This window comes from Carassius gibelio, chromosome B5, assembly GCF_023724105.1.
Source record: "Carassius gibelio isolate Cgi1373 ecotype wild population from Czech Republic chromosome B5, carGib1.2-hapl.c, whole genome shotgun sequence".
In the NCBI taxonomy this organism is placed as follows: Eukaryota; Metazoa; Chordata; class Actinopteri; order Cypriniformes; family Cyprinidae; genus Carassius; species Carassius gibelio.
In genome coordinates, this window is record NC_068400.1 from 31,373,653 (window position 1) to 31,394,601 (window position 20,949).

The 20,949-nt window shown below is 39.6% G+C and overlaps 1 protein-coding gene across 6 annotated transcripts in view; it reads right to left on the reverse strand.

Moving 5' to 3' along the window:
* Positions 1–20,949, reverse strand: part of LOC127957132 (spectrin beta chain, non-erythrocytic 1) — a 75,411-nt gene that overhangs the window by 3,311 nt on the left and 51,151 nt on the right. For 4 of the 6 annotated variants that reach the window (XM_052555520.1, XM_052555521.1, XM_052555522.1 and 1 more), the window contains 39 exons: positions 19,816–19,967; positions 19,372–19,545; positions 17,557–17,648; positions 17,364–17,444; positions 16,438–16,553; positions 16,132–16,244; positions 15,825–16,012; positions 15,353–15,470; positions 15,091–15,249; positions 14,705–15,007; positions 14,094–14,247; positions 13,615–14,009; positions 13,431–13,535; positions 13,154–13,312; positions 11,647–11,858; positions 11,426–11,563; positions 11,047–11,266; positions 10,597–10,950; positions 9,888–10,070; positions 9,504–9,706; positions 8,283–8,373; positions 7,938–8,084; positions 7,496–7,759; positions 7,107–7,331; positions 6,775–6,864; positions 6,371–6,661; positions 6,131–6,261; positions 5,837–6,041; positions 5,318–5,695; positions 4,952–5,196; positions 4,476–4,614; positions 4,252–4,336; positions 3,865–4,061; positions 3,635–3,750; positions 2,772–2,847; positions 2,264–2,377; positions 505–686; positions 233–406; positions 69–111 (listed from right to left, as the gene is read on the reverse strand). In XM_052555520.1, the coding sequence (XP_052411480.1) occupies positions 69–111; positions 233–406; positions 505–686; positions 2,264–2,377; positions 2,772–2,847; positions 3,635–3,750; positions 3,865–4,061; positions 4,252–4,336; positions 4,476–4,614; positions 4,952–5,196; positions 5,318–5,695; positions 5,837–6,041; positions 6,131–6,261; positions 6,371–6,661; positions 6,775–6,864; positions 7,107–7,331; positions 7,496–7,759; positions 7,938–8,084; positions 8,283–8,373; positions 9,504–9,706; positions 9,888–10,070; positions 10,597–10,950; positions 11,047–11,266; positions 11,426–11,563; positions 11,647–11,858; positions 13,154–13,312; positions 13,431–13,535; positions 13,615–14,009; positions 14,094–14,247; positions 14,705–15,007; positions 15,091–15,249; positions 15,353–15,470; positions 15,825–16,012; positions 16,132–16,244; positions 16,438–16,553; positions 17,364–17,444; positions 17,557–17,648; positions 19,372–19,545; positions 19,816–19,967 (6,812 nt within the window). The remainder of the gene's footprint in view (positions 1–68; positions 112–232; positions 407–504; positions 687–2,263; positions 2,378–2,771; positions 2,848–3,634; positions 3,751–3,864; positions 4,062–4,251; positions 4,337–4,475; positions 4,615–4,951; positions 5,197–5,317; positions 5,696–5,836; positions 6,042–6,130; positions 6,262–6,370; positions 6,662–6,774; positions 6,865–7,106; positions 7,332–7,495; positions 7,760–7,937; positions 8,085–8,282; positions 8,374–9,503; positions 9,707–9,887; positions 10,071–10,596; positions 10,951–11,046; positions 11,267–11,425; positions 11,564–11,646; positions 11,859–13,153; positions 13,313–13,430; positions 13,536–13,614; positions 14,010–14,093; positions 14,248–14,704; positions 15,008–15,090; positions 15,250–15,352; positions 15,471–15,824; positions 16,013–16,131; positions 16,245–16,437; positions 16,554–17,363; positions 17,445–17,556; positions 17,649–19,371; positions 19,546–19,815; positions 19,968–20,949) is intronic. The other 2 variants (XM_052555524.1, XM_052555525.1) reach the window with 1 other exon arrangement.

Here is a 20,949-nt window from a genome sequence, read left to right on the forward strand (position 1 = left end):
ATGATTATAACACTTCTTTTAAACTTAATATAACAGAACGACCTAGAAACATCCTTTGCAAAACATACCTCATCCTTTGCTTGGAACAAGAATTCTTTTCCATCCCCAAGCCTTTAACAAAATAAAGCAATATGTCACCTTCTAAGAACCTCATATAGGTTCTAGGGTTTTTGCAGTTTCAAGAATACTCGTAAAATCTGAACACTGTTTATTTCTACTATCTCTCTCTTACCTCAGTTTAAATACATGTTTTCTTTTCTTGTAGTCATGGGCGACCTCACAGACAGCCTCGCTAAGGCTGATGGGAACTTCTCCATGGTAGGGGATTCCATTCGAGGCACTCTTGTTGTCCTTATAGAAGCCCAGACTGCCTTTACGTAATATGCAATATACATTCTGCCACGATCTATAAAAGCACAGACAGAAAAACACACCATTTACACAAATGACCTGATTGGGTTCTCACAGTCATTCTTATTATAACTGATCTGCTTCCTGTGTCACCTGGTGGCTGCTTTTTTGTTGTGCGATTCCATTTCCTGTTTCCTGCAAAGGATGCCCTCCATAATTTCTGTGGCCCCCTCTGCTCCTCCTCGCCCTGGCAGTGTAGCTGAAGGGTCTTGCCGTGATGCTGAGTCTAGACCGCTGTCACGGCCCGGACCGTTTACAGATTCTGATTCTGATCCCTGCTTGACCGAAACATGCTGCAGTTAGGAGACGGCACAATAATGCATTGTTTCTATTAACTATTAAATACTGATTAGGTCACAGCTATATCGGGCAATGCTACTGTTATTCATTAAAGGATTTTTACAACATGTCCACGTATAGATATAGGTAACAAACACTCTTCAAAACGGTTCATAAAAAAATAAATAAAAATAAAAACCTACAAATACACTCACATATGTATTACCGTTTCAAAGTATGGGGTTGGTAAGATTTTTTTTATGTTTTTGCTGCATTTATTTAATCAAAACGACAATGAAATTGTGCAATATTATAACAATTAAAAATATTTGAATATACATAAAAAATTATAATAATATTTTGAAGCTGAATTGCCAGCAATTCTTCAGTTTTCATTCAGCAATCTTCTTATCTGATTTGGTGCTCAATAATAATAATAATTATTTGTTTTATTATTAATGTTGAAAACAGTTTTTACTGCTTAAGGTTTTGTGTAAACTGTGATATTTCTATTTCAGGATGAATAGAAGGTTCAAAAGATCAGCATTGATGTGAAACAAATCTTAAACAAAGTGAAAGTATTTACTGTAACTTTTAATCAATTTAATGAATAAAAGAATTTAAAAAAAAATCTTACTGACCCATATAATACATGTCCTATATCAGTATACTCATAAGTTAACTTATTATGCCTATTTTTTCTGTAACTAATTTTGAAGTATAATTCCTAATCCCAAACAAATATTTCTTGGTGATATTTTAATCATATTAATAAACAGATCTGAATCAAAATATTCAAACTTAGTCAGCACAATATGTACATGCACACAAAGGAAAGCAAGGGCACAATCAAAGACATAAGTAAAAACAGAGACTGAAAAAAAAAAAAACAGACACAAGACCGGAATGTTCCACTAAGGACAAACGGGGCAGTATGGACAAGCCTGGGGAATGTGGGTGTAATAATGAAATAACTGCCACAAAGACACTAGGACACATCTGCCTAAAACGGTAACTCAAACTAATTTCATATCCTAAGGCAAACACGTAAATACAATGTTAGAAAGAAAAAAATCGTTGCCTTGGCATAAAGTAAAATCCGATGAAACTGAAGGAAATAAAGACACAATGTCTCATGTGAGTTGGATTAGTAGGAATTAGTTCAGTTGTTGTGATGCACCCAAACACTATACATACAATATTATAAGTTAAGGTTCCCTGACAACAAACGGCAAAACAACAGCACTACACAGAACAACATAGATGCCTTCAAACATCATGAAGTAGAAATTTGTATGTGATAAGTGCATCGCAAACACTGATGTTAAAGCTCAGGCCTAAGAAAGAAAAAAATATGACATATTCAACATTGCGGTAGCCAAATACATAGAAAAAAGCACAAGACTGATCCACTGAAAGCAATAGGAAGCAGCAGAGCTGTGACTTTGCCCTCTAGCAGGTGTGGTATAGCTGCCGACATGCTGCGAGGCTGCAGGGTTGTTAAGCACAAGCAGCGATGAGGCAGCGATGCTACACTACGGCTACAGGCTGGCACTAAAGGGTTAGTACTCACACGCTCCTGTGCCTTGTGGGCTTTAGGCACAGGCTTAGAAACTGGGTTAGACTGAGGTTTACTCTCTGGTTTAGGTTCAGGTTTCTTGAGTTCAGATACAGAGACCGATAATGACTGCAGATAAGAGACGTCACAAGAATGTGTATTAACATGGGAGTGTGTTAGAACTGGCACTTGTGTGTGATTGTTCTGACAATTAAAAGGACAGCCACAGTATGGAAACGTGTTAGACACTCGTTTTGTTGTGACACTATCCCACATTCAAAGAGACAAAAGAGTTTACAGAAGAACATCCAAATCAACATAAATAACAGAGGAACAAGGAAAAAGACACTGAACACACAACAAGACTGTACAGTTGAGACCAGGACTGCGATGTGTGACTTGACATGAATTTGAAAACGGTCAATATAGTGACATATAATGTAAACATGTGCATGAAAGTGAATGCATAATTGGATCTATCAATAGAAAATGTTACATAAGCGCAGTGTGGAGCGTATCTGACCTGTGATGTTTCCTGGTCACTGTAGTCCCCATTGACAGATACTGACTGGTTCAATGTAGTCTGGTCCAGACTCGTCCTTAAAGAGAAGCCAATGCAAATGTGTAAACGTATCATTAAATACAGAAAAATACAACCAAAGGTATCTTTTTGCTACACCTGGCATTAACAATTCGGCTGTTTAGCATTTGGCCTGATTTAATGTATTACCAAATAAAACAAATTTGAAACAAAAAAATGTGAAAATATGAAAAAAAATTATTTAAATAAAAACCTTCAATAAATAAATACCCTATCATTTGAAATTTGCGGATTGGTAATTTTTGAAAATGTTTCTGAAGGTTTTACTTGATCAAAAATATACATATTATGTAATAATATACATGTAATAATAATATATATATTATTACATTAATATTGTGAGATGTTATTATAATTTAAAATAACGGTTTTTGAATATTTTATAAAATATTTCTCTTGAATAGATTTGTTTTCAATATATTTTGTTATCTGAATAAAATGTAATTTATTCCTGTTATGGCAACGCTGAATGGCTCAGCAGCAATTACTCCAGTCTTCAGTACCACATCTTTATATTTAATGATTATTATATTTATATGAAATATTTAAGAGCTGTTTACTATTTGTTTGTGTGGAAATTGTTCTATTTATTTGAAATAGAAATGTAAATATTTTGTGACATTATAAATTTATTTAATATCACTTTAATTCATCCTTGCTGAATAAAATTATTGTCTTTAAAATATCCCATAACTTTCATATGGTAGTGTAAATAAAACCAAGATTATTTCTACTTGTTTAGTGTCTTGTTGAGTGGAATAGTACAGTCTGTTTTTTTTTTTTACCTTGCAGCAGAATCGTTTATCTCAGACTGTACTACCTCCTCCACAGGGGGAGGTGTGGGTGGTCGTCGGGCCCTCTCTTCCTCTTCCAGTCTTCTCTGAATTTCCTGTTCCTCCAGCTGATAGAGAATAACATGAGAATAACATTAGACAAATGGGAGATGCTATAAATGATGCTATTATTATTTTTCAAATCCTGCATTTTTGTTAATGTGGGTGTGTATTTAACAAACCGTGGTGAGCTTCTCTAGCTGTGTGAAACGATCTTCCCAGCCTGCTGCCAGTTTTTCAAAGGCTTCATGGCGTTTGATAAGACTCTCAACCTCATCGACATTAGAGCCCAATTCTGCTCCCCTGACCAGTGGCTCCTGTCCTGCCAGCCATGACTCGGCCATAGATGCATCCCTGCTGAACTGTAACACCTCCAAAACTAACAAACACACACACACAGAAACAGAGGAATACAACATATAAGGAATCACATAAAAACAAGTATGTGTCACATGGTCAAACAATTTCATAATAAAGTATATAATATATAAATCAAAACCGCCACCTTTGATGTAAATCTCAATAGCATGCCACGAGCCACAGAAACAAGCTTCCTCCCACATACTCACCGATCTGTAAATGATCCATTTTCTCTTGCCACTTCTGATTAATTTCAGTGCGTCTGGCCTGAAGCTGATCCAATTTCTCTTGAATCTAGAAATCACAGACATCCAATTACCTTACAGTGTGTGAGTGGGTGCATGTGGGTTTCCTTGGCTAACATGCAGTGATTAAAATGTGTGTGTTATCTTGCACAGAGCAGACAGGTGCATGCTCATTTGTGCGGACAGACCTCATCTGAAGCATAGTGGTTGTTGTTGATGAGGGTGCGTCCCATTTCACTGCTTGCGGTAAAGCTGTCTGCTCTGGTCTCTATCTCAGACTTAATATCCTGATGGTTGGCAATGACCAGACCAGCTGAGGAGACGTCCCTATAACAAAACAGGGCATATATGAATCTCATTAGTTGTTTACTTACTCGTTTGTGTAATTTCTTAAATCAATTACTAACAACTTATGGTTGTGAGGCATTTTTAGATTTTCATGTATACTAAATGTATGACTTCTCAGTGCCACTGTATATACACTAAGTAATATACTGAAGTAATATTTCATTGAAGTGAAATATTGAAGTTTAATATTCATTTGGATTTACCTGGTATTGCTGATCAAGTGCAGTCTTGGTGACCAAAAGAGACTTCTTTCTAAAATTTTAATGAAGCTTAACGACCCCAAACTTTTTAATGTCTGATTTTGACTTGAATGTACCTTGGGCTGTCATGTGACTGGATCTGTAAGCTGACTCCCTCCATCCACAGCATTAGGTCTCTGACCATGTTTAAGAATCTGAACTTCTCCACTGTGTCCAATAGGAGTAGCCGTCTGGCTTGAGTGGCAGATTGAAGCCCCTCCCAGGCCTCTGTGACCGCACGCTCGTGTCGATGGATATCATCAGCTTTCTCTCCAGCATATGCTTTCTGTAGACGTGCAGCATCATCCTGAACCTGTGTGACCTGCAGTGAAGAGTCAAAGAAAGAAGTTTAACTTTTTGACACATAATCAAACCATCAAAATCAAGCCATCAGAGAAAGTTCAACATATATGTGAAAGGGTTCAATGGAGACAGACTCTCACCTGTCCACTCAGTGCCTGTACATCATGCTCATATGCCGTATGCTGTCTAAGCAAGTGTTGGACAGTGTTCAGGTCCCGTCCGAGTTCGGCCCCTGCTAGTGTTTCCTTCTTCTCCCGTATGAGCCCCAGAGCTTCCCGGGCGTCCTGATGGAAGCGGTGCAACTCATATGAGGCGGCAAGCATCTGTGTGCGCGTGTCAATGAGCTCGAGCAGGTCGGCCCAGGCCTCATTGAGCCCGTCCTTCCATTCAGCCACACTGGCATTTTCAGGATGACCTGACTCGATAAGTTCATCTGCCTGGTCATTCACTGCATCCACACGCTCCTGGCCAATTGTGCTGGTGTCCCGCGCAAACTCCCGGAATTTATCACGCAACATCTGGAGAGTTGAGAGAAAGCATCCAGATTTATAGACTATTATAGTTTCAAGAAGCAGTATTCACATAAGTATGATCAATCAAATCAATCTAAATCCAGTAGGAAAGATTCAGGAAGCGAGTGGGAAAAGTGGATTTCACACCGTCACATGTTCGTAGTCCTGTCCGAGTTCGTGAGACCCAGCGACAACCTCTCTTTCAGCGATCCACTGCTCTAAATCATCCACCTCTCTCTTCAGCTGGGTCAGTCTCAGTCTCTCCTGCAGTTTGCCCCTCCTCTCTTCTGCCAGATCCTTCAACCCTGCATACAGTTTATCCACCTGGGCCTGCCTCAGAGTGATTCTTTCACTACAAAAGGGAGAAAGAAAATGGATTTTACCAATACTTAACGTCAAACGCTTTATCTGACAGTCCAGAGATCCTACTATGCCCCTCACCTCTCTGGGTGTTCACCATTCACCATAAGTCTGCTGCTATTGGCCAGCTGGTGGATGGTCTGAGCATAGTCCTCTAGAGCCTGCTCCAGAATCTGATGTTTCTTCACCATCACCAAAGCACTCTGCTCATCCTACAACAACCATTATAAAATCTTTAAAGACTGAATACGTAAACACATCAGAAATGTAACATAAACTAGCTCTTTGAATAGTTGCTAAAAACACAGAAAGTTCACTGACCTTCGCCTTTTCCTCTGACATCATATGAAGCTCTTGTTCTCCCATCCAGGCCTCAGCCTCTGCAGCATCTGCATAAAACTGCTGCGCTCGGTTAGCCTCTTCTAGCCTCAAGTTCCTCTTCTCTGTCTCAGAAATCAAAAGGGCCCACAATTCCCTCAGCTCCGCCAGACGCCCATCAAGAGCAGCTCTCCTTTCCCTGTCCATCTCTGACTCCTCAGGGGACATGTTCCTACCATGAGCCTGGATGTCATCGATACGGGGCTGATGACCCTGAATCTCTTTCTGCAGAGTCTGGGGGAGATGAAAAATCAGTCAGACAGTGAAAAAGAAAGTGGAAAATGTAGTAATCAAAAATAAACGCTTTTTTATAACTTTTTCAAAAAACTGATTGAGCGATTGATTACCTGATTCTTTTTGATGAGCAGCTGTACACTGGGAAGATCTTTACCATGGTCTGTTGACGTGGCGAGAGGCATCCTCTCCTTTACCCATAACTTTAGACAAAACCATAATTACTCTAAAAGCTGTAAGCATTTTCCCAAATGAATATTATTCATATGTATGAATACACTAAAAACTGCTGTAGATATAATGAAACAATTTTTCACTCAAATATCTAGTAAATTTCCAGATATTACAAAGAAACAAGAAGAAATTTTGAAGTAGAAAGACTGAGAAAGTATTTTCTGTCACATACTTTTTTAATACAGTGTAACAGGTTTTTGATGTGACTCACAATTTCATCCTCAAGGTCTCTGTTGAACTGATGAGCCTCTTTTGAATCAAGAAGTTGCTGCCTCCGCTGTCTTAGAGGGTCCTGCAGGTTCGAGAAGCTCTCTGTCACCCTTCTCTGCTGCCCATCCACCTCCACAATCCCAGCATCCTCTTGGGCCAAAGCCAGAGCCTGTGACTGCAGAGACTGGACCTCTTTCTCACGCACCTCCATCTGATGCTCCAGCATCTGAAGACACACACAGGTACAGGTTCACATAGGGGGTCATTAGGTTTAAAACTTGTCTGCTTACACAGAATAAAACATATTTCACATTTTTTCCTGGGAATTTCACACTAAAGTGATCTGTGAATATCTCGATTAGCCATCTTTCCATTTGGCTTTGGATTTACCTGGTGCTTCTTGAGCAAGATGTTGACACTGGTGAGATCTTTTCCAAAGTCATCGCTTTGGAGCTGAGAGGAGATGTTCTGGAGCCAGGAGTCCAGTGCTGAACAGCTTTGCGTGAAAAGTTCAGCTCGGTTAGCATCAAACAGACACTGAGCTTTGGCTTGAGTGGTGCTCTCAAGCTCCTCCCACTGCTTCTGCAGACTGCTCATAGTCTCTGATACCGTCTGCTCCAGCTCAGGCTTCTCCTTCACTAACACCTGACCCTCCTACGAGAACAAGGAAAAGTGAGGAAGTCACTGTAGCAGTTTTGATTTATGCTGTCCTGCTTACAAGTTCGCATGCCTTGTTCTTGGTTTATTTTTTATTTTCCCCCCACAATTTCAAAACTTGTATTGGTATATCAGACATCCAAAATCACTGGAAGAGATGTGCATGCGAATATACCTTGTCAATCTTGTCCAGCCAGTCTTTATTGGAGGCTAGCTCAGCCATGAAGGCCTGGTGCTTCTGCCACTTGCTGTGGAGGTTTCTAGCCTCATCATAGGACATGTCCTGAGCTGTCAACATTTTCTCATTTATCCACAAATTCAGCTAAAGAGACGGGCAAATAAAAAGAAGAATTATTAATCACACAGAAGCCTGAATGTATAATAACTGGCTTCATCCTCTAGATGGTGCTGTGGTTTACTAGTATCCTTATCTTTTATAATAACAGTCGGATGGACTTTGTCTCATAATGCAGTCAGTACAATGGATATATGAAGTCTTGTTTGCTCTTTACTTTATTACCTCTTGTCCATCCTGCAGGAAGTGCTGCAGCTCTCTGTTGTCCTTCAGTTTAGCTAGCAGCTCATTTGCAGCTTGTTTGTTCTTCTGGTGCCTGAAGGAAATCAAAATAGAACATGAGATGAAAACATGATGTTATCTGTAATGGGTTTAATAGGTTTGCTGGCAGCACATAATCAGTGTAGATCATTGCCAGGATAGTGATGAATTCTGCACTATGTCCAATACAGTGCAGCTTCTTACTTGGCATTTTGGAAGGATAGAGTGTGGTATATTCAACACCATTCAGAAGTCTGTGGTTGGTAAGATTGTTTTTAATATGTTTATAAAATAAGTCTTTTATGCTGTGGCGAGTGGGGCGGGGCCGAGAGGCGTGGGAACGAGGAGTGAGGCCAGGTGTAGTGATTGGAGATGAGCTACACCTGCGCCCCACCGCCGGTCTTGAGTCCCACGTAGGAGATGGAAGGATATAAAACCGGAGTGACGACCGTGAAGGACGAGAGAGGACCAGGCCTGGGATATTAGTTTATGTGTTTACTTTTTATTTGTGCGCGTCAGTCGCCGTGAGGGGCTGACGCGCCGTTTTGTATTTACTTTGAATATTAAAATTATGTTTTGATTGTGCGCCGGTTCCCGCCTCCTTCTGAATATGGAGTTTTTATCGTTACAGTAAACACATAAACTAATGTCCCAGGCCTGGTCCTCTCTCGTCCTTCACGGTCGTCACTCCGGTTTTATATCCTTCCATCTCCTACGTGGGACTCAAGACCGGCGGTGGGGCGCAGGTGTAGCTCATCTCCAATCACTACACCTGGCCTCACTCCTCGTTCCCACGCCTCTCGGCCCCGCCCCACTCGCCACATATGCTTAACCAAGGTTGCCATTATTCACAAATACAACAAAGACAGTAATGTTGTGAAACATTACAATTAAAAAAAATATTTTCTAACTTCATATATTTAAAACGTTATGTATTACTATGATAGTAAGCTGATTTTTCAGCCATTACTCCAGTCTTGTCACATGATCTTTCAGAAATCATATTACGCTGATTCAGTAACCGAGAAAGATTTCTTCTAATCAATGTTAAAAACAGTTCACCTGACTGATATTTTTGTAGAGAATGCAAAAATGACTTAATATTCATAACTTGCTGATTTTGATCATACAGTCCACCTCTACTTCTAAGCATGCCGCCTTTTCATTTGTTCTGTTCCTGCTCACCTCTCCTGAATGGAGTCTGTCTTCTCTTGGATCTTGTCTGCATAGGTGTTGCCATCTGAAATGAGTCTCCGTCCAGACTCGACCACGCCGTTGATTTTTTCTTCATTGGCCTCCATGGTGGTGAGGAAGTCTTCATGTTTCTTGATGGCCTCCACAGCCCCTTGAAGGCTGGAGGGCATCTCTGTGTGTGACAGAACATACTCCTGCAGGCAAAGAGAAAGGAAACTGTTAATATCCAGAGTCATTATTTGCAGCTTATTCAACTGAAATGGGGCCCTTGCCCAAAAGGCAGAAAGATATGGAATGTTATAATATAATACTAAACATTTAGCATTTAGTTGTATAGTAACCAAGTAAAACACAAGCAGTATCGCAATCACACACCTGGCTATTGAGGAAGCCCTCTGCTTGTTTTGCATCTCGTAGCAAGGTTTGGAAATCAAAGGCCTGAGCGAGGACGCAGTGGCGGCTCTCCCACATTCTCCTTAGCTCATTCCAGCCAGTGTCCAATGCTTGAAGTCGCTGAGCTAGGAACATGTACTGGGCATCAGTCTGTCCCTGAGTCACCTAAACACACAAAGCCAATTCAGAGATCATTCAACTTCCTTATCTTAGCACCAACTATTTTGAGGTATTTGTCAAATTTCAATAACATATACATACTTTCATTCAGCAAGGATGCATTAAAATAACAGCAATGGTATTTATGACATTAAAAAAGATTACTATTTCAAATAAATTTTGTACTTTCTATTATTCAAAAAATGATTTTAAAAATGTATCAGCGTTTTCCTTTCCACAAAAATATTAAGCAGCATAGCTGTTTTCAAGTCAAGCAAATAGTATAACAAAATTATTTCTAAAAGAACCTGTAACTTTTTAAAATCTATAATAACTGCTGAAAATCACAAAAATATACTACATTTAAAAAAAATACAAACCAGTTTTTTTGTTTTAATTGTTTTGTTAAATTTTAATATTTCAGAATATTACTGTTTTTACTGTATCAAATAAAAGCAGCCTTGGCATATCACCAGCCATAAACTTTTGAACAGTAGGAGTAATGAGATTTTTCAAGTTTCCAATAACTGACCTCAGCTCCGGTAGCTCTCATCTTCTCATAATCTTCCCTGTAATTATCTACTTCATTCTTGATGGCCTCATGCTGAGCCAGCAGACGCTCTGCTTCCGCCAAAGATGTAGGTGTGTCCTCGGATGCCACAGTGGTCTGTGTACGAGAAAGCCAGGCCTGGAAGTCATCAAGATCTCTAAGGAAGCCCTGAAGCTTAGAGGCTTCGCCCAGCGACTCCTCGCGCCGTTTCATGGTGGCTCGAAGCTCCTCCCACACATCCTGGATTTCAGCCAGCCGACCCTTGATCTCCTCCTCCTGCTCAGGGTGCTCAGATGCCAACTTCTCGGCCTCAGAACGCAGGTCATCCAGCTTACCCTGTGGAGAAGAAAGCAGAAGAGAATGAGCAAGATAAAGGCTAACGTTACAGTGACTTTACAGCTGTATTAGACGTAATGATGCTTTTCTTTTTACCTGTATAGCCTCCAGGTCTCTCTCCATACCAGTGAGCTTACGCTGCAGGGCCATGACGCCAGCCAGGTCATTTCCAAGGCTCTGCGTGGACTCGATGACCTTGGTCTTCTCCTTCATCCAGCTCTTGATCTCATTACACTCTAGATGATAGTTCTGGATATTCAGTGCTGATTCCAGAGCTTGTTTGCGCTGGTTGGCCAGACTCTGGAAATCAGACCACCTGCAGAGAAGGAGAAGGAAGGAGAAGCATGAAGCCATTTTCTGTGTGAATCTGAACTTTTTGAACTTTTTTGTTTGGTTGAGTTGGGTCTTATGCTGTTAATCTCTTCTTTGTTGTGGTTTTGTCATGTGCAATGACTCTTTGTGTTGGTGACTGTACCTCTTATTGAGTTGGTTCTGTGTCTGGTCAATCTGCTCTTTGTTGCGGTGGTCTGATCCAAGAAGCTGTTGAGCCACTTGATTGACATCAGAAATGCGAGCACCCAGTGTGTTCATCTCTGGCTCCAGAGTTTCAAACCTTTAGTCGAAACAAAAACCATATTACACCAAAATATGCCATATCAATGAGTTTCATGCAGGCATCAATCTATCTGTTCTCACCTCTGCTGGACCACCTCCAGATCCTCCAGTTTGGTGGGAATCTCCATGTTATGCAGCCACAGTTCTTTTTCTCCGACCCATAGCTGGCAGGCACTAGCTTCGCTAAACATACGATACAATGCAAGTGCTCCATCTAAGTCCTGTCGCCATGACGACGACAGCCTCTCTAACTCTTCATATTGCTGCTCTATTGCTGGGAGACGGCCCTCCACCTGGTAAAAAAAAAAAAAAGAGATATATATTATTCGTAACATATATTACAATTCAAAAATGTGGGGAAAGAAAGATTTTTTTTAATGTTTTTTTATATTATAGATGTCTTTATTAAAAAATGTTATTAAACAAAAAAAAAAAAACTTCTTGATCCCAAACATTCAAACAGTAGCGTATAAGGACTACCACCAGTGTCCACCGATTCAAATTCAAATATATAAATAGCATTTAATAATAATAATAATTTCCAATATTGTCTTTAATGTTGTGTATTATGTAGCTGTATGTGAATGTAAATGATCTGCAAAGATGTAAAGCTGAAAGTGCATGATAAATAAAGTTATCATTATACGCTATATTCTACATTGGCCATCCACAAACAACTCGTCTCCGCCAACAAACCCATCTTTCTACTGACGACTGCTAATCTCAGGGATTTCAATGCGGGATTCACAATACGCCTGCTGTCGAAAGATGGATCAGTATCCTGCTTATTTGGACCAGCTGCTCCACTGAATCATGATAAATGATAAATAGATGTTTAAATTTTCTATAGTGCATTCAAAATACAGAACTATTGAAATAGGCATATCGTTTCCACAACAGACTAGGCCATCTGACCAATCAGAGCAGAGCAGGCTCATGGAAAGGAGGGGTTTAGAGAGACAGAATCTTTGAATGGCTTCGAACTAATCATTTGAGAATTGCCGGAAAATGAGGACATATTAAATGCTTATTTTGAGAAAATGAAAGCATTTTTTTGACCTTGCATGCATGTAATCCTATTGTAGGAGACTCCCAAAACAATATGTGACCCTGGACCACAAAACAAGTCTTAATTCACTGAGCAATAGCCAAAAAAAACATTGTGCGGGTCAAGATTATTATTTTTTCTTTTATGTCAAAAATAATTTGGCTATCAAGTAAAGATCAAGATCCTTGAAGATGTTTTGTACATGTTCTACCATAAATATATTAAAATGTCATTTTTCATTAGTAACATGCATTGCTAAGAATTCATTTGGACAGAAGGTGATTTTTGCACCCTCAGATTCCAGATATTCAAATAGTTGTATCTCTGCAAAATATTGTCCGATCCTAATAAACAATACATCATTGTAAAGCTTATTTATTCAGCTTTCAGATGATGTATACATCTCAAAATTAAAAAAATTGACATTTAAGACTTGTTTTGTGGTCCAGGGTCACACATTAGGAAGTGTAAGAATGGCATAATAGGGGCACTTTAAGCCAAGTTGATGCTTAGTTCATTTCTAAAGTGTGTTTTGTGTACCTGTGGAGACTGTGCATATGCTTCAGGCAGTGTAGAGGCCTGTTCATGTAGTGAGTCGATGAGTGATCGGTGACTTTGAATTTCCTCCTCCACCTCTCTCTGCTTTCTGGCCAGAGTCTGTGTAGAAAACTCATCATGGCCAACTTCTTGACTAGACACCTGCAAACAGAACACAGAATAACAGTCAATCTGGCAACCGCTCAGCAGCACAGCTACACCATGATAGATATAGCTGGACAAACAGTTAGTTAAACAAATGTGTTTGTGTTTGTTTTACCTGTCTTAGTGTTTCCAGTATCCAGGCCTCCATGTCGTTGGCATCTGTCTGGAACTGATGGAGAGCTACAGACTCTTTCAGTCCCTGCTCACGCAACCGTGAGGCCTGTAGAAAAAGAAAGAGCAAAATGTAGTATAAGATTGTGATGCTGTGGAAAGAGACACTTTAAAGTTTGATCCTTTACCTCCTCCATGTGCGACCACTGTGCTTTCACGTCCTTGATTCGCTCTGTCACCTCAGGAGCTCCAAAGTGGCCTTCCTTCACCAGGGTCTCTCCACCAGCAATGCTGTTCCCTAGAGGGCCATACCGGGCTGCCATCTCATCCCTGAAGGCCTCATGTTTAGACAGAAGGTGAAGAGCGGAGCTTAAGTCCTTTCCGTAGTCTCCTCCAGACAAGATCTGCTCCTGCTCTCGGATCCAGGCAGCCTCCTCTCCCAGTTCCCACAGGAACTGCCACAACCTTCGTGAATCATCCAGTCGAGCTCGTCGATCTGCTGCCAGCTGCCCGAGATCTCCATACGTTCGGCCCAGAAGATCCACCTTCTCTTCAACCAGAGAGGGGTCACATGGCTTATAATCTAAAAAGAGAGGAGAACCAATTGTGTTTTAATTCTGAGCTTACAACAACCACATGCTTGTGTAAGTACAGGGAATATCCTCACTCTGTTCATTTGAAGTAAATCTCTTTGCAGCAGCTTGCACGGCCTTGACTCGCTCAGCCTGTGCGGATATATCAGCTTCCACAAGTGTGTGTTTCTGCAGCAAGTCCTCCACATCATGAAGGTGTTTTCCACTGTCCTGAGATTGCAGGCGACTCTAAACACACAAACAAACACACATAATTAGCTGTGGAAGCAAAAAAACAGCGATCTCCAGGGACAGATCTGTAGGGGAGCTGTAAGGGATTGCTAGGAGAATCAAGAGGAAAAAAGAAAAAAAGAAAATCGTTTAAAATATATATTTTCTTTTTACACGACACAAAAGAGGATAATAATAAGGAATTATACAATTTTACATAACAGTTCCATTCTGTTCTAAACAATCAAGAGGTTATAACAAGCAATTTTATTCAACCGTAAGATTAAAAGATTTTATAAATACTCATTATATTTTATAAAAATGTATTTTCACAGTTTAAATGGGTAGCTTTCTTTATATTTTAAGAATGAGGTCTATCACAAGAGAACCATCATATTTTGAGGCCCATCAAAAAAAAAAAAAAAAAGCAGTAGAGGCATTGGAAAATAAAATGTTGGTCTGAATAAGTCAGTACCTCCATGTCTTCCATCCAGTCCATGATGTAGCTCATCTCCTGTAGGAGGCGCTGCAGGTCTCTGTGTGCAAACAGTCTCTCTCTACGTGCCGCAAGTAGTTCCTTCAGATACTCCCACAGTCGGAGGACGTTATCCCTCCGTGCCAGTATGCGCCGCACTTCATGATATCCCTCCGCCTCCAGTTCTCGAGCAACAGCTTCTACAGCTGCTACACGCTCACCATACGCCTGAATGTCTGTCTCAATGGCCTCGTGTTTGCGAGTGGCTGCTTCCACGGCACCCAGGTCAACACCAAAACTGTCCTAAAGGCCGCAACAAATTCTTATGTTACTCATCATCTCACATTAAACCCTAAATATTTTTTGCCAGTGTTAATCTGCGTCACCTGTGAGACCAGCCGCTGGTTTTCGCTGAGCCAGGTTTCTCTCATGGCTGCTTTGCGGTCAAAACGTGCGGCCAACATCTCCAGCTTCTCCTGACGAATCAGCTCATTTCTCAGTGCCAACTCCCTCTCGTGTTCTGCTTTCTCCAGCCTCTCCCATGCCTTTCCAGACAAGCAGCAAGCACAGCTGGCCATGAGCATCACTCAAAACTCAAGTTATGTTAGTTTAGCTTAATGTGTAGAGGAGGATTTGATGTGTATATACCTTGTTGATGTCAGAGATGAGTTTTCCCTCTCGTGGGATGTAGACTTTCTGATTGTTTGCTCTCATTTTACTCTGAATGGTGAAGAGCAAAACCTCCAAATTTCCCTTTTCGGTGAATCTGCCAAACACATACGGGATTAAAGCGATGTGTCTAGAATGACTTCTGGACATCAAATGTTTAAAATCAACATAAAAATCCTGTTTACAGCCCAGATTTCAAGGTTTCTTGATTTTAGAATGTTTAGATGGTATATTTGTCTTGTTGTCTAGTACAACTAAGTTAGAAAACTATTTTTGCAGTGAATGTCAGCAGAAAAGAAGTCATTTTAGAGTAAGAGCAAGTTACATTTTAACTGAAGAACACAGAATTTTCTGCTATTGAATTACATTACACATTACATGCCAGGAATGTGCATGATAAAGTAAACCGGGTCAAACTTTACATCGCTCTTCTAGAGTACATTTTACTCACTTGGGTGGTTTCTCCACGGTGCGGTATGTATTGAAGGCCTGTAGCTGGTTCTGAACCCCATTGAGCGAGTTAGCGAGCTGACGGTCATTAAGGGTAACAATGGTTTGTTCAATCCACTGCAGCAGCTCTGAGGCCAGAGTCTCATATTTCTCTATCAGCTGATCTGCTTCAATAGCATAGTCTAGCACCTACAGAAACAAATACACCCTTATTCACTTCACTGAATAATAACCCACACTTACAGAAATAGAAACATTCAGGAAATGGCTATGTGGGAGACTGTAATTCTCTCTCGCTCTCCATGTACCTTGCCAATTCTCTTGCCCTCTACGGCGAGCGCCTTCATCTTGCTGAAGTAGTGGTAGTATGTGGCCACATATGTGATGATGGACTTTTCATCAGGCTGATCAACATTCACATCTAAAGAACAAGAGATAAGACAAACACATCAGCTAGTTATCATAATATGTTCATTCTTTTCATTTGGCAAATCTAGTCTTTCTGGACACTGAAAGGTTCTGTTTTTATAGAGTGCTTGATGATAGATCTATCTTAGTTGTCTGGTTAAAAATTATGCATTTATTTGCTATTTATGCCCTCATATTTCTCTCACCCTCGGGATCCAGTAGCTTGGTAAGACCCAGCTCCTTCTCTGCCACATTAAAGGCATTCTGCAGGTTATAGTGGGCATTAGAGCGCTTAAGATTATCAAAGTCAATCAAGTCTGGCCTAAAAACGAGAAAGAGAGGAAGAAGAAATCAACAATAAAGTTATTTTGGGTTTGATGAATCCTGCAATACACTTTTCCAACAAAAGAGGGAAGCACTCCAACACTGCAAAGAGAAAGTGAAGGATTTTTCTCTCCTTTTTTAGGTCAACTAAATTCAACTTTTTTTCTGTTCCTCTGCATGCAAAAATTGCTGAAAGAACAAAGCTGCTGGGCCACAGCTGAGAGGAAAATAGCAAAAATGAGGACCGTTGAGGATTAGACGAGCAGAAAATCCTACTGGGTCCAAGTAATATATAATGAAATGATTTCTTATGAAGAAGAAATAGGAAATATACAAATCATACAATAGTGTACACTATACAGTAAGTACAGTTGAGACCAAGAACATGCTTCTACTTTTTTTAAATATTTTTTTTACATAATGCATTACATTAAATTAAATTAAATTAAACTGAAATTAGAAGCACAAAAAAAGGGAAAAGCTGAATATTTATATTTTATGTCCAAAAAAAAAAAAAAACCAGACATAGGCTTTTACACCTTCGACTTCTGTATTTCTAGGCACTTTTGGAGAACAAAGTTAAAATTCCAGAATGCCGCTGGTGGTTGAAGCCCCTGCAGGCCTCTCTGTATGTGTGGGAACATGCTGAAGAATGAAGGGGCGTAGAGTGTGTGAGCACATGCTTCTATGTGGAAATCATAGTCATACCAAAGCTTGTCATGTGTTTGAGAACAAAGGCCTTGTACTTGTATATCAGTGTGTGTGTGTGTGTGTGTGTGTGTGTGTGTTTGTGAGCTCAGATCGATACCTGTGTTTGTGCACTATGGCATTGAACGCTAGACCATCTCTCCAGCTGGTGGTAAAGTTGTGGACATTGACATTTGGGTACCTGAAAGGAGAGTAGCATTCATTAGTACAGGAGCAGAACTAGTGTATTTCATAAAGCATCATACATTCACTCATTCATTCATTTCATTTCTTTCTCTTTCACTGACTCTTACCCTGCAGTCTTCATCTGACACCACAGCAGCAGAGCATCTTTGGCTGATTTCTTCTCCTTGTTGTCCTCTGTCTCAACGCTAATGTCTTGGATCTGTTCAAACAAATGAGATTTAATACATGTTGCTGTTTAAACTGCATATTTTTTCCTTGTAGTTTAGATCTTAAGTTTGGAGGACTGGAGTGTTTTTAACATTTTTATTCGACACCCATCAACATAGAAGCGGTCTTTGTTTATGTTCTAAAAGCTGTTGAGTACAGTTTTGTAGACACTACTGAGAATTTAACATAAACACTGCAACCACTACCTGAATTTCTGGCAGTAAATTGATTTTTAGAATTAATATTTTTATAAATAGAATTTATATTTTAATATATTTTTATAGGAGTTGTCACTCCTATAAATAACCAAACACTATGTGTACTATACATGATTCAGCACTCAGGAAAGCAGTGACAGCTTTATTTAGCTGTGATGTGTTCATGACCTTTAAGTGATTTTACACAAACAAACCGTTTGCTGCAGATCACATCTTTTACTGGTCTTTAATACAACACCGTTCCAAAGTTTTTAAATATTTTTAAAAGAAGGATTTTATGCTCAACAAAGCTGCATTTATTTGGTTAAGCACACAGTAAAAACAATAATAGTGTGAATGAAATATTCTCATTTTAAATTATAATTTAATATATTTTAAATGTGATTTATTCCTGTAATGGCAAAGTTGAATTTTTAGAATTGTTTCAGTATTGGGTGTTTCATGATCCTTCACAAATCATTCTAATATGTGGATTTGATGCTCAAAAACACCTCTTATTATGATCAATGTTGAAAAAATGCTAGGCTGGTTAATATTTTAGTTTGAACTGTGACAGATTTTCAAAAGAGCAGATTTATTTGAAATAGAATTTTTATAACAATATCTTTACTGTCACTTCTGATCAATTTAATGCATGCTTGCTGAATAAATATTACATTTCATTTAAAAAGTCTTACTGACCCCAAAATGTGAAGAGTGCGTAAATACAAATTTGTATATATAACAAACGATTAATACATTAAATAAACTGTAATTAGATAATAAAATAATACTCCAAATTCTTAAGCTTTCATACACTCATGCTAACAGTTTGCAGCTCTAAAATCTTTAGATCTATATTACTATATCACACCCAAACAGAACTCTTGCTGAGAGATATCTTAAACCAGACACTAATGCAGAACATAACACTGCCAAGCTTCACTAAGCCTGTTATTAAAGTAATCTTGATCCATTTCAGACTATATCCCAATCATAATTCATAATCTGGGATTCATTCAGCAAAGAATGTAAAGTCAACAGTTCTTCTGTAATTATGTAATTGCAGCGATATAATAAAACAAATCAGCAACATCTTCACAAACTAATCAGAAGCAGTGTTGAAACGCAGTGAGCAGTCTGGATCACCGTGCTTTGATAATTATCATGTTTCAATTGAAGGAATTTTGAGCTGATTAAATTTTTTTTACAGACCAATCAAAAATATGCTTATTATTAATGACAGATAATCACGCACTCTGTCTAAAACCTTTTTTGGGGGCTCAACATGCAAGTCTATGAATCAAACTCCAAAGTCAGGATTATATTTAATATTGTGGGCTGCACTACACAACTACAACCAGTGCATCAAAACATTGGCATGAGCAATATTTCATTTGAAAAAAGTTGTTGCCATTTCTTCAGTAACAAATGAAAAACACTATTGCTCTCATTTAAGGACTCCACCTGTCTGTCTCTCTATCTCTCACACCTCTAGTCAAAGCCACGCCCTCGTACCTGGAAGCGGAGGATTATGGTCCAAATGAGTCCAAGTGTGAGGCGGTGGTTTCCATCGACAATATCATGAGAACCCATGTTCTCCAGATGAACCTTTTGTTCCTTCAGGAACTGCAGGGCCTTGTCAACATTCTCCAGGCAGTGGATGCGCATACGGCCTTTGGTGGGCTTTGGCTAAACAAGAGAACGAGAAGTAAAACAAATTTATTAAATGAGTGTAGTGATTATCACAGTAACCCAACATTTGATTCATAGAATGCCAGAGGATCAAGACATTAGAAAACAGGTTTATTAGAGATTGATGCATGTTTGGATGTATGGCAGAATGAATGGATGCATGAATTAATAACTGGATGGATGGATGGTTTTGGATACATAGAGGGATGGATTAATGGATACTTCGATGGACATAAAGAATGATGGATGGATGGAGGTATTGCTGACCAGTTGTTCCCCAGAGAGAACTTCCAGCAGTCGGATAAGCATACGTCCATCACGGAGGTCAGTGTAGAGGTCACCAATCCTGCAGGTCACACGGCCCAGGTGAGAGTTCACCCATTTTGTGAAGGTCTTCTTCTGCACTGCCTCTCTCTCATCTGGAAGAAAAAAGTGAAAGTAGTTTTAAAAGTCAAACAACACAAATCTGTAACATTCACCTATGGTTTACTTAAGCCCAAGCACAAACACCAATTTGAACACAGATCAGCATTTATAAACCGCAGAAGCCTGTGAATGCATATCAAAATGATCTAAAATGACACATGTAAAAAACATGAGGTTGCTCAAAACAAGACTCCATAAATTTTCCTGCTACACACCATGTCAGGACCTGAATTTAACAACTCTGCATAAAATGAACATTCATGCATGACATGCAGTGACCAAGGACTGACTGTAACTCTAAACTCTATTAAAGCAACTCAATTACTGCAGTGCACTGACAGCTTGACTGATGGCTGCCCACATAAATCAGTGCAGACCGCACTCACAGCCAGCCAATTACATGACGGAAGGGGCGGGACTCACCAGCAAAAACCACTGTGAGATGTTACAAAGCATACCATTAAAAACAGTGTATCCATTCATAATATTGATCAATAAATGATGAAGACAGACAGATATAAAAAGGCCAAGATGGAGAGGAAAAGAACAGGAACACTTGATATGAATGCAGACAGATGAGTGTCTACTGAGTAAAGAAGAGTGCAGTATTAGCATCGCAGAAGCTCATGTGAAAGCATATGGAGCTGGTCAGTAAGAGGCTCAACCCACTGCTGTCACCTGAGTGACCTTTACTGAGGAAGAGAAAGCTGTTTAAATCACAAACACTACTACATGCTGCCCTCACTGCCATCTATATTCAGAAAGACTGAGTGAGAGCTGTGCGCTGTCGCAAACACTAACACGACAAGATAATTTCTCTAACAAGTTTAAATGAAGCATGATAATTTAATTGCTGATAAGAAAAATGTCATGAGCACAAAACGCCTCAGTCATTAAACAAACATGCTCCTCTTAAACGCTGAAAGCAAGCACACAAAATAACGCACAATAGCAGCGAGAGACAACACAAGGTCA